This window comes from Equus przewalskii, chromosome 9 (assembly GCF_037783145.1).
Source record: "Equus przewalskii isolate Varuska chromosome 9, EquPr2, whole genome shotgun sequence".
NCBI classification, from domain to species: domain Eukaryota; kingdom Metazoa; phylum Chordata; class Mammalia; order Perissodactyla; family Equidae; genus Equus; species Equus przewalskii.
The window spans coordinates 18,441,972-18,454,034 of record NC_091839.1 but is presented as its reverse complement, the minus strand read 5'-3'; the positions used below and the strand labels follow the sequence as shown (position 1 = coordinate 18,454,034).

General features: G+C 54.6%; 1 protein-coding gene across 1 annotated transcript; it reads left to right on the top strand.

The window, feature by feature from the left end:
* The first annotated feature begins 4,455 nt into the window (after positions 1-4,455).
* KCNA7 (potassium voltage-gated channel subfamily A member 7) lies at positions 4,456-9,802 on the top strand. Its single transcript, XM_008523860.2, has 2 exons — positions 4,456-6,030; positions 6,952-9,802. The coding sequence occupies exons 1-2, from the start codon at positions 5,137-5,139 to the stop codon at positions 7,759-7,761; spliced, it is 1,704 nt and encodes a 567-aa protein (XP_008522082.2). The 5' UTR covers positions 4,456-5,136; the 3' UTR covers positions 7,762-9,802.
* The last annotated feature ends 2,261 nt before the right edge of the window (positions 9,803-12,063 follow it).

Genomic DNA, 12,063 nt, shown 5'->3' with positions numbered 1-12,063 from the left:
TGAGCTAACATCTGTGCCAGTCTTCCTCTATCTTGTATGTGGGATGTCGCCACAGCGGGGCTTGATGAGTGGTGCATAGGTCCGTGCCCAAGATGGGGGCCACGAACCCCAAGCCAGGGAAGTAGAGGACTAAACTTAGCCACAATGCCACGGGGCTGGCTCCCACGCAGGTTTTATATAATACGCAGTATATGCACCATATTACTGGGGTTCGCTGGTTGGGATCCCAGGTACCGACCTAGGACTGCTCATCAAGCCACACTATGGCAGCATCCCACATACAAAATAGAGGAAGATGGGCACAGATGTTAGCGACAATCTTCTTCAAGCAAAAAGAGGAAGATTAGCAGTAGATGTTAGCTCAGGGCCAATCTTCCTGACACACTCAAAAAGTTAAGCATGGACTTATCCTACAACCCAGAAAACCCACTCTTAGCTACTTATTCAAGAGACCTGAAAACTTATGTTCACACAAAAGCGTGTACATGGATTTTTATAGCATCTTTATTTGTAACCGCCAAAAATGAAATGTAATTCAAATGTCTCTCATATACAGTGAATGTATAAACAAACGGGCGTACATCAGGCTTTGGAACAGCACTGAGTGTTAAGAAGGAAAGAACCATTAACACACACAACAGGAGTGAATCTTCAGTGCATTATGCTAAGCAGAGGAGGCAGATTCAAAAGGCTACATATTGCATGATTTCATTTATTTGACATTCTGGAAAAAGCAAAACTACAGGGATGGAGGGAGAGAAAACAGCAGTACTTTTCAAGACCTGGAGCTGGGGAAAGCAGCTGACTACAAAGGGAAGGAGAGAACTTTGGGGGGTGTTGGAGCTGTTCTCTTTTTTGTTTTTTTTTAAAGACTGGCACCTAAGCTAACATCTGTTACCAATCTTTTCTTCTTCTCCCCAAAGGCCCCCGGTACATAGTTGTATATTCTAGTTGTAGGTCCTTCTGGTTGTGGCATGTGGGATGCCACCTCAGCATGGCCTGATGAGCGGTGCCATGTCCACACCCAGGATCCGAACCCTCGAAACCCTGGGCCGCCGAAGCGGAGTGCGCAAACTTAGCCACTTGGCCATGGGCCAGCCCCAGAGCTGTTCTATATTTTGATTGTCGTGGCAGTTCCATGACTACACATTTGCCAAAACTCATAGAAATGTACGCTATAAAGGGTGAATTTTATTCTATGTAAATTAAATCTCAATAAACTTGACTGAACAAAACAGATGGCTTCCTCAAATATTCGTTAATTACAAAGGGAAGAAATAACTTTACAGTGGAGAAACCCAGCAGACACTATCCTAACCAAGTGATCAAAATTAATATCACTCGTGATAAAGCTTATCAACATCATGTGCCCCTAATATGATGTGATGAGACGAGGACTTCACCTCTGTGGCATTCTTCCCCCACCCCCCAAAAAACCTTATAATCTCAATCTAATCAAGATAAAATGCCAGATAAACACAAATTGAGGGACAGTCTACAAAGTAACTGACAAGTATTCTTCAAAAGTGTTGAGGTCATTAAAGACAAGGAAAAAGTAAGAAACGAGCACAGATTGCAGGAGATAAGGAGACGTGGCAACTAAAAGCCATGTGGTATCCTGGGTTGGCTCCTGGAATGGAGAAAGGACATTAGTGGAAAAGCAAAGGCAATCCGATTGTCCTTCACGCAACAGCATTGCACCAACATCAATTTCTTGGTTTTCCCAAATATACCACGGCAATGTAAGATGCCAACATTAGGGGAAGCTGAGTGAAGGATATTCACGAAATCTGTGTGCAATCTTTGCAACTCTTCTGTAAGTCTAACAGTATTTCAAAATTAAAAGTAAAAAAAAGATATTATTATAACGTGGGAATGATATCAAGGAATGGGAGAGACCCGCTGTGTTAGTTTCCTGTCACTGCTGTAACAAATTACCACAAGCTTAGTGGCTTACAACCACCCATTTATTAGCATACACTTCTGGAGGCCAGAAGTCTAAAATAGGTCTGCAGGGCTGGTTCCTTCTGGAGGCCCTAGGAGATAATTCGTTTGGTTGCCTTTTCCAGCTTCTAGAGCTGCCTGCATCCCTTGGCTCATGACCTCTTCCTCCATCTTCAACGTCGGCAGTGTAGCATCTTCTCTCTGACCTCTACTTCTATCTTCGCCTCTTCTATGAGTCTGACCTTCCTACCTCTCTTATAAAGACCCTCATGATGACGTTGGGTCCACCCAGATCATGCAGGATAATCTCCCCAACTCAAGAGACTCAATTTAATCATGTTCACAAAGTCCCTTTAGCCATATAGGGTGATATATTCAAAGGTTCCGGGGGTCAGGATGTGGACATCTTTCAGGGGGGCATCATTCTGCCTCCCACACTGATGATACAGGAGAAGTAAGAGTGATGACAGGAGCAGAGTCTGCGGGTAGAACAGGGAGATGGGATCCAGGACACGAGGCAAGATGTTGGTCTTCGATTGGGGTGGGACGGATGAAAAGCAGGTCATCCGGGCAGATGGTAGAATGGGCTGCGGGCAGATGAAGCGTTCTGGGAGCTTTTACGTTTTCAGTGGAATGAGGAGTGAGGCAATCAGCTGACTGAAGGGCCAGGGCGCTGTAGGGTGTTCGAGGAGAACGAAGATGGGTAACAGCCATCTTGGGGAGGCGGAGGGTATTTTGGGGTCCAGCCTTGCTCAGGGCCCCCTGGGAAGGCACAGAGTAGGTGAGAGAAGGATTTACTAGGGTTAGGGTTTGGCCCCAACAGTGCCCTGGAGGGGGTCATAAGCAAGGGAGTTAGAGACGTGTGGAAGAGTGATTTTATGGGTGGACGTGGAACAGTGGAAGCAGAAGAAAGAAGCAAGGGGAGGACAAGGTGGGGGGAGTCAGACATGATGAAGAGGTAAGAGTCAATGCACTGTTCATGCTGGTGGACTTCAAAGGTTTTAAAACTCAGTTGATGGGAAAAAGGAGAGCATAGACTTTGTGTTGTACACTTTAAATGGGTGAATTGTATGCTATGTGAATTGTAGCTCAAGAAAACTTTAAAAAACAGAAAGAAAGAAAGTGGGCGGCTGGTATGGGGCGGAGGGCAAGATCGATGGAAATGATGGGCTCAGAGTAGCGAGAAGTCATGTTCTGGTTATCTATTCCTGCAGCATTTGTAACAAACCACCCAGAGACTGCATGGCTGAAAACCACGAAGATCATTTATTTCCCTCCCAAGTTTGCAATGTGGGCAGGTCTTGGGGAGGAAAGTTTATCTCTGCTCCAGGAGCATCGGCAGGGGTAGCCTGGCTGGGGGAGGACAGGCTTCCAGAATGGCTCACTCACACGGCTGCAGGTTGGTGCTGGTGATCAGCTGTGAGTCAAGCCAGGGCTCAGGGCTGGTACCCTAGCGTCCTCTCCACATGGGCCTCGCCATCTGGCCTGCACAAGTGTCCCAGGGAAAAGAGTGGTGCGGAAAGTTGCCTTTTGACCCAACCTCAGAAATCACAGTATTCCTTCCGAGGTGGTCTATTAGTTGAAGGAGTCGTCAAAAGCTGGTGACATGGACTCCACGAGATAGGGTGTGGCAAGCCTTGGGACTACCTGGTAGGACAAAAAATATGGTCCTTTTTGGAAAAGACAATCCAGCACAGGCCAGATTTTCCAGTGCAGGCCAGGTTTCAGCAGGACCATCTATGGGGATATTGAAATTACTAAGAATAATGACAGTAGTTGTAGAGTGATGGGTAGGACCCAAAATCTTCTATGAAAGATCGGGAGTGGCCAGAATGGAAAGGGATGAGCTCATTAAGTAAGGATGAGAAGAAGCCTCCATGGAAAGCTTGAGCTTCAAAGGAGCTGAGGCAGGGAGAATTGGCTGGAAGTGGCAAGGAGGGACACCCCCTCCAGGCTCAGTGGAAGAAGATTGTAAGAGACAGGGCTGCAGAGAGGAGGGAGCAGTTCACACACAGAGTTCAGAGACCACAAAGAGGGGTGTCTTTGTGGTCTCTGAGAATGGGAGAAAAGAGGAGACAGAGAAGAAAGGAGACAGAGACCAGGGAGAACGGAAGAGAAAAGACTAGAGAGATGGGGGGACAGAGACCCGAGAGAGGGAGGATAGAGACCCAGAGAGAGGGACACAGAAATCCAGAGGGCTGGTGACACAGCATCCCAGGAAGAAATTGCAGAGCGCCAGAATTCGCAGGGAGTTATAACCTTCAGTGTCTCTCTCCAGTCCCCCAGCAGAGGGCGCCCGGGACCCCATTCCCTGGAGTCCCGGCGACCAATCCCCACCACTTCCCCCGAAGCCCTTCCGATAGGCTAGATGCGGCTATTTTTACGCGGTGTCATTGGACACCGGTGGCTGGAAGGCCACAGTCTGTCTGTCCTTCGGTCCCTTCGAGTGACCCTGAGACATCTCCACGGCCCACCTCCCACCTGTTCCTGGCAGGCCCCGCCTCCGTCTGCACTATTCAGGGCTACAGCTCAGGACCTGGAGGATTCTCAGAACGTCTGGCAGAGAATTCAGGTGGAGACCCCGGACGAGACCCGGGCGAGGGGACTGGGTGTGGGGCGCACATGCTCATGGTTTGCAGCTGCTGGAGAGTCCCCGGGACCCAGCAACCACGAGGACACTGGCGGAGCCGACCTAGAGATTCAGCGATTAGGACTCCGGAGACCCTGAGGGGTCCAGAGGCCCTGAGACAGAGACCCACAGTAATTCAGAGACACAGGGAAAGAAAGAGACCCAAAGGGGCGCCCCGGAGAAATCCAGGACAGAGACACACAGGGCTAAGAGATAGTGAGAGAAGAAACCCAGAGAGACAAGAAGCAGAAAGGCAGAAAGACTCAGACAGAGGGGAGAGATAGAGACCAAGGGAGACAAGAGATAAATAGGGACAGACCCCCGAGAAACAAGACACAAAACAAAGACAGAGATCCAGAGACACCAAGACACAGACCCCCTACAACGACAAAACTCAGAGATAAGTGATCCATAGAGATACTCAGAGATACATCTCTGACAGAGACCCAAAGTAAGGTAGAACCAGACGCGGAGACACAAGAGAACGAGAGAAAGAGGGTTGGAAATTTGGTGACTCCAAAAGAGGGGCTCAGACACTCATAAAAAAGAGATGAGAGAGACACATGGAAACCCGGAGTCACGCAGGACAGAGATCCCGAGCGATGGAGAGACAGAGGGAAAGGGGAACCGAAATCGGGATGGAAGCCGAGAGAGCGCGGCACGGCGGCGGCTGGGGGGAAAGGCGGGCGCCCCGGCAGAGGGCGCGCGGCCACCCTCTGCCCCGCCGGGGTCACCGCGCCCCCTCCCCCGCGCCCTGGCCGGCCGGCCGGGCTATTTTTACGCGTGGACACCGGACACCAGGCTGGGGCGGCGGCGGCGGCGGCGGTGGCCGAGGCGGGGACGGGCCGGGTCGGGCGTCGGGGCCACACGTCCGTCCGCGGGTCGCCGGGGCTGCGCGCGCCATGGAGCCGCGGTGCCTGCCGCCGTGCGGCTGCTGCGAGCGGGTGGTGCTCAACGTGGCGGGGCTGCGCTTCGAGACGCGGGCGCGCACCCTGGGCCGCTTCCCGGACACGCTGCTCGGGGACCCGGTGCGCCGCAGCCGCTTCTACGACGGCGCGCGCCGCGAGTACTTCTTCGACCGGCACCGGCCCAGCTTCGACGCCGTGCTCTACTACTACCAGTCGGGCGGGCGGCTGCGGCGGCCGGCGCACGTGCCGCTCGACATCTTCCTGGAGGAGGTGGCCTTTTACGGGCTGGGCACCGCGGCGCTGGCGCGCCTGCGCGAGGACGAGGGCTGCCCCTTGCCGCCCGAGCGCCCCCTGCCCCGCCGCGCCTTCGCGCGCCAGCTCTGGCTGCTCTTCGAGTTCCCCGAGAGCTCGCAGGCCGCGCGCGTGCTTGCCGTCGTCTCCGTGCTCGTCATCCTCGTCTCCATCGTCGTCTTCTGCCTCGAGACGCTGCCCGATTTCCGCGACGACCGCGACAGCCCTGGGCTCGCCGCGGTGGCTGCCGCTGGCCCGGTGAGGGGGCGGGGCCCGGGTGGAGAGAGGCGGGGTTTGGGAGGAGCTGGGCGGGGTCCACGAAGACCTAGCCAATCAAAAGGCGGAGTAAGGGGCAGTGGGAGGCGGGGGCCTCAGGAAGGTGGGGCTTGGCTGTGGGTAGGCGGGGCATTGGAGACCTGGTAGGAGGACCTGGCCTATCTTCAATGGGGCAAGGGGCTGTGAAGAGTGGGCACCGCAGCGACAGGGCCTGACCAGGGGATTAAAAACTGAGGGTGGGGAAGGTATAGCTTAATGGAGACCAGGACTGAGGATTTGAATAGGAGGCCTATCAGAAGGCCAAGAGGACAAGTACATTAAGAAATCGAAGCTGAGGGGTGCAGGAGAGCCTGAAAAATCTGAGGTCTGCACAGTAACCAGTGGGAACCATGGGCTGGAGGTGGTGAGAGCCAGGGCCCAAAGAAAGCAGCTGAGGGTGGGGCCTGAGGGCGGGGGTAGGAGGAATCTGTTACAAAGAAAGTCGGGCTGAGGACTATGAGAGGAGGAGCCGAGAGTTTGGGGTACAGAAAAGTCTTACCCAATATAGTCTGGGCTGAGTTGGGGAGGGCAGGGCACATGGGAGTAGGGCAGGTGCGAGGGCCCTCCCTATCTAAAAAAATCAATGCTAGGGGTGGGACTTTGGGAGAGAAGATGTTGAACCCCATTATAGCATCATTTTGGGAGGCCCCGCCAGTGAAGGATCAGGGATCACAAAGTCAGCTGTCCAGGGACCATCCTTATGATCCTGGGAAGGAATGAAGACATCTGAGTAACTGGGGGTCTGGGGGCAGCGGCTATTGACTAATTTGTAGATAAGCAGTTGGATATTTAAACAAGAAATATGCCCATTCGAGTGTGTCCCAGCCCTGGCATGGTCCTCCCTGAACCCCTTCTTCCCTGCAGTTCCCTGCTCGGCTGAACGGCTCCAACCAGGTACCCGGACCCCCGCCTCGCTTGGATGACCCATTCTTTGTGGTGGAGACGCTGTGCATCTGTTGGTTCTCCTTTGAGCTGCTGGTGCGCCTGGCAACCTGCCCCAGCAAGGCAGTCTTCTTCAAGAACGTAATGAACCTCATCGATTTTGTGGCCATCCTGCCCTACTTTGTGGCACTGGGCACTGAGCTTGCTCGGCAGCGGGGGGTGGGCCAGCCGGCCATGTCACTGGCCATCCTGCGTGTCATCCGACTGGTGCGTGTCTTCCGCATCTTCAAGCTGTCCCGGCACTCCAAGGGCCTGCAAATCTTGGGCCAGACACTACGGGCCTCCATGCGTGAGCTGGGCCTCCTCATCTTCTTCCTCTTCATTGGTGTGGTCCTCTTCTCCAGCGCAGTCTACTTTGCCGAGGCCGACCGGGCAGACTCCCATTTCACCAGCATCCCTGAGTCCTTCTGGTGGGCAGTGGTCACCATGACCACAGTTGGCTATGGAGACATGGCGCCCGTCACCGTGGGTGGCAAGATAGTGGGCTCTCTGTGTGCCATTGCCGGCGTGCTGACCATTTCCTTGCCTGTGCCAGTCATTGTCTCCAACTTCAGCTACTTTTACCATCGGGAGACAGACAGTGAAGAGGCCGGGATGTACAGCCATGTGGACACGCAGCCTTGTGGCCCACTGGAGGGCAAGGTCAATGGGGGGTTGATGGATGGAGAGGTACCCGAGCTACCGCCTCCACTCTGGGCCCCCCCTGGGAAACACATGGTCACTGAAGTGTGAGGGACAGTTGAGATCTGCAGGACCTCACATTTCCTTGGAGGGGGGTGGGTGGAGGGGAAGGTCGGGGGAGGGTGTTGGGTTTAGGAAGAACTAGGTTAAGCGGTAATGAGTTGGGGAATGCTGAGAGTCTTTTTGGGTCTTCAGCTGTGTGGTTTGGTAGCTCCTGCGGGTACCTCCTTAGGTGGCAATGAATGGCACTGGGTTATGCCGAGTTGACGGGAGACTCTGTTGGTTTGTGTTGCATTGGGTTGTGAAAGCCTCGTGAAGCCTTTAGAGGTAGTGTCGAGATAGGTTTGGTCACATAGCTTTGTGAGTTTTTCAGTTCCATGTTGGGTTGGGTTTGGTTGCGAGTCTGGGTGAGTCTTGTCCAACTGCATTGTGCGAGATTCTGTGGTTTGATGATCCTCTAGGGCAATGTTGGGTCAGGTTGGGTGGCCGCCCATGGCATTGTTGGGAGTGATTGCGTGTTCATGCATGGTGTCATGGAGTTGAGTTGAGACACGTTGGAAATTGTGTGGCTTTGCAATTCTTCTAGGGCCATGTTATTTTAGGTTCTGTGAACTTGTGAGTCATGTAGAAATTCAAAGAGTCAAGTGATAGAATGTGAGCTTTCAGGGTCACATGAGGTTAAGTTGGGTTGGAACGTATGACTGTATGTCTTTCAGGGTTCCATGGGGTTGAATAGCGCCGTGATGTGGCTGGAAGTTTTTCAGGTCTACATTGAGTTGAGCTGTAATGAGTTGTATGACCATGTGAGTCTCGTAGGGCCGGTTCAGTTGGGTGGTACAACTGTTTGAGTCTTGTAGGGCCATGCGGAGTTGAGTTACGTCATGTCACTGTGAGTCCTGTAGGAATGTTGGGTTGAGTCGGACTGTATGTATGAGCTCCATAGGGCCACGTTGGTTTGTTTTGCACTTAATGGTAGGAAAAGGACCCAAGGACAACAGCACTGGGGAGGAATCATGTTTCAGGGAGAGAGTGTGGTATTGTAGACTCTGGGAGACGAACTGAACTGGCTTGCCCAGTGTCACTCACTTCAAGGGGTGGGGCTGGGTTCTGTATCCGTGGATTCAGTTGTTCACGCAGAGGGCTTCTGGGTGAACTAGGAAGATGTCAACACTCCTTCCGTTTACCCCACACCTGCTTTGTTTTGCCATTCAACGCCCCCCTGTCTGTCCTCCCCTACCATTTTGCTTCTAGACGTGGAGATCAGAGCCACACAGAAAGGGGAAAGAGGAAGAAATTGTACTCTGTCCAGACATGAAGGGGGGACAGAAACCCAAAGGAGGGGGACAGAGACCTGGGGAGGGCAAGAGGCCCAGAGAAAGGAAGAGATAGAAACTCAAGGAAGAGGGGCACAAAGACCCAAAGAGAGGGGGAGACAGACACCCAGATGGACGGGGACAGAGACCAAGAGTGGTGGATAGAGACCCAGAGGGGGGCTGTCAGGCACTCAGAGAGAGAGAGAGGCAGACATCCAGGGCTGGAAACAAACCAGAGCGCCCCGGAGAAGGAGAACCAGAAAAGAAAAAGGCAGACAAATGCAGCTCCCCTGAACCCAAGAGAGACGCACAATCTCTGTTCCACAGAATCACAGAGACCCCAGACCAGGCGTGCCACCCCATCCTCCCGCAGCTCAGGGAGACTGTCAGGCAAACTGGGGGGCCCACTCTGCTTTCCAGGGGAGAAACCAGAGTCTTAGAGCATGGGAGTGGCTTCCCAAGGTCGCGTGGCCTGTCCCCCGGGGCCAGGGCTTGTGGCTTGTGGCCAACCCCATGTGTCCCCATCAGCCTTCTGGTATACACAGGACCTCCTGAGTCCAACAGCCTCATTCCTCACAAACAGGGAAACTGAGGCTCAGAGGGGAGAGTGTCACCCTCACGGAGCCAGAACATTTTCAGAGGTCTTTCAGTACTAAAAGGGCATTTCGAGGAGGAGGAGGCGGGTTAAATCACTAACACATATAGGGCTTCCTATGTGGCAGGCATCTTTCAAAGGACTTTATCGTATTAATTTATTAAAACCCGTCCAGTGGTTCACAGAGTGTTGTCGTTTTTACTTTTAGCTATAACCACCCCCCCTTTTTTTTTGGTTAAATGAAATCTTACTGAGAGACACGACTGTGTCACATCAGAGGGGAACTGGTTTGAGGGGGACACTCCTCTTAGGGAGTCCCTCTTGTCAACTCAGAACACAGCTAAGAAATTCAGCTTGGAAACCTCTGACGTAATCCAACCACCTTTTAATACAGAGAGAGAGGAAGGCACAGGTTATGGGAAGGGTTTGAGAAAAGTTGAAAATAATACAACTTTTAGCCAGTCACTTCTCACAGCAGCCTGGAGGGGGTAAGAGACCCAGGAATGAGGACAGAGACCCACAGAAGGGGTGAAGAGACCCAGAGAGAGGGGGACAGGGACCCAGAGAGAGGGGGACAGGGACCCAGAGAGAGAGGGACAGGGACCCAGAGAGAGGGGGACAGAGACCCAGAGAGAGGGGGACAGGGACCCAGAGAGAGAGGGACAGGGACCCAGAGAGAGGGGGACAGGGACCCAGAGAGAGGGGGACAGGGACCCAGAGAGAGGGGGACAGGGACCCAGAGAGAGGGGGACAGGGACCCAGAGAGAGGGGGACAGAGACCCAGAGAGAGGGGGACAGGGACCCAGAGAGAGGGGGACAGGGACCCAGAGAGAGGGGGACAGAGACCCAGAGAGAGAGGGACAGGGACCCAGAGAGAGGGGGACAGGGACCCAGAGAGAGGGGGACAGGGACCCAGAGAGAGGGGGACAGAGACCCAGAGAGAGGGGGACAGGGACCCAGAGAGAGGGGGACAGGGACCCAGAGAGAGGGCGACCAGCGACCCAGAGAGAGGGGGACAGATACCCAGAGAGAGAGGGACAGGGACCCAGAGAGAGAGGGACAGGGACCCAGAGGGAGGGGGACAGGGACCCAAAGAGGGGGACAGGGACCCAGAGAGGGGGACCGGGACTGCTTCCCATTACTCTTTGAAAACTCACGTATGCTACCTCATCATAGACTGGGTTACATAGAGTCCCTCTGTTGGGGGTGGGACGTGCTTGGAGATTAGGGATGGAGGGAAGTGTGGAGAGGTCAGGGAGGTGACCTGAGTGGACACTTAGAGACTGGGAGGTGCCCCTCCCCCACCCCAATAAACAACTGTAGCCGCCTTCTATGTTGCCTTGGCTGAGATGGGGAGGAGAGGGGAACACCCTAATCTGGGGACACCCTTCCTGCCACCTTGCCATGCTATATTTAGGCTGAGGGAGGTGTATGGGTGACCCCCCCCAAGGTGGGTGTCAGTTTTCCTCCTGAAAATAGCTCCCCGGGAGGGGCGCAGGGCTCTCCAGTAGGACTGTCCTGGGCTCCAGCTCCCGTCTGATCTCCGTCTGTCTTAGGTCTCTCTCTCTGGGTCTCTGTCCCCCTTCTAGGGTTCTGTCTCCTTTTCTTGGGGTGTCCCCTCTCTCTGGGTGTCTGTCCTCCTCTTTCTCTTGGACTCTGCCCCCTTTCCCACTCCATTTCTGTGCCTTCCCCCAGCCCCCTTCATCTGTCACTATTCACTTTCTCTAACCAAATCCTATCTTTGTCTATCCCTGAGTCCTATAATACCTTGAATTTCCCTTCTCTGAGCTCAGGACAAGACCCTCTCCGCAGTCCCCACCCAGGAAATTCCAGGAGAGACGACTGTGGGAGAGCCCCCCACATCCACTGTCTCCCCCGGCCTCGGTCCTTATCACTGCCCAAGCCCAGCTGGTTAATGTCTGGCCTGGGGCTCCTGGGAAAGTGGGGATGAGAGAGAGGGTGGGAATCTGCCCCGGGATTGACACTAAATTGGCAAAAGAAGGCAAAGGAATCTCAGACCCAGACTCCTGGGTCTGAGGGAGGAGGGGCTGGGGGCCTGGACTCCTGGGTCTGAGGGAGTAGGGGCTGGGGGCCTGGACTCCTGGGTCTGAGGGAGGTGGGGCTGGGGCCCGGACTCCTGGGTCTGAGGGAGGAGGGGTTGGGGGCCGGGACTCCTGGGTCTGAGGGAGGTGGGGTTGGGGGCCGGGACCCCTGGGTCTGAGGGAAGAGGGGCTGGGGGCCTGGATCCCTGGGTCGGAGGGAGGAGGGGTTGGGGGCATGGCCTCCTGGGTCTGAGGGAGGAGGAGCTGGGGGCATGGCCTCCGGGGACTGAGGGAGGAGGGCTGGCTGCGGGAGCCGGGCCGGCCTTCCGAGGCCCGGCACGCGTGAGGAAGGCGGGACCCCGGCCCCTCCCCCGCCGCCGGCCCCGCCCAGCCCCGCCCCGCC

Coding starts and splice junctions, on each gene's coding strand:
- KCNA7 (XM_008523860.2), top strand. CDS start 5,137: ATGGAAACCCGGAGTCACGCAGGACAGAGATCCCGAGCGATGGAGAGA. Junction 6,031..6,951: donor CGGTGGCTGCCGCTGGCCCG/GTGAGGGGGCGG, acceptor TCTTCCCTGCAG/TTCCCTGCTCGGCTGAACGG.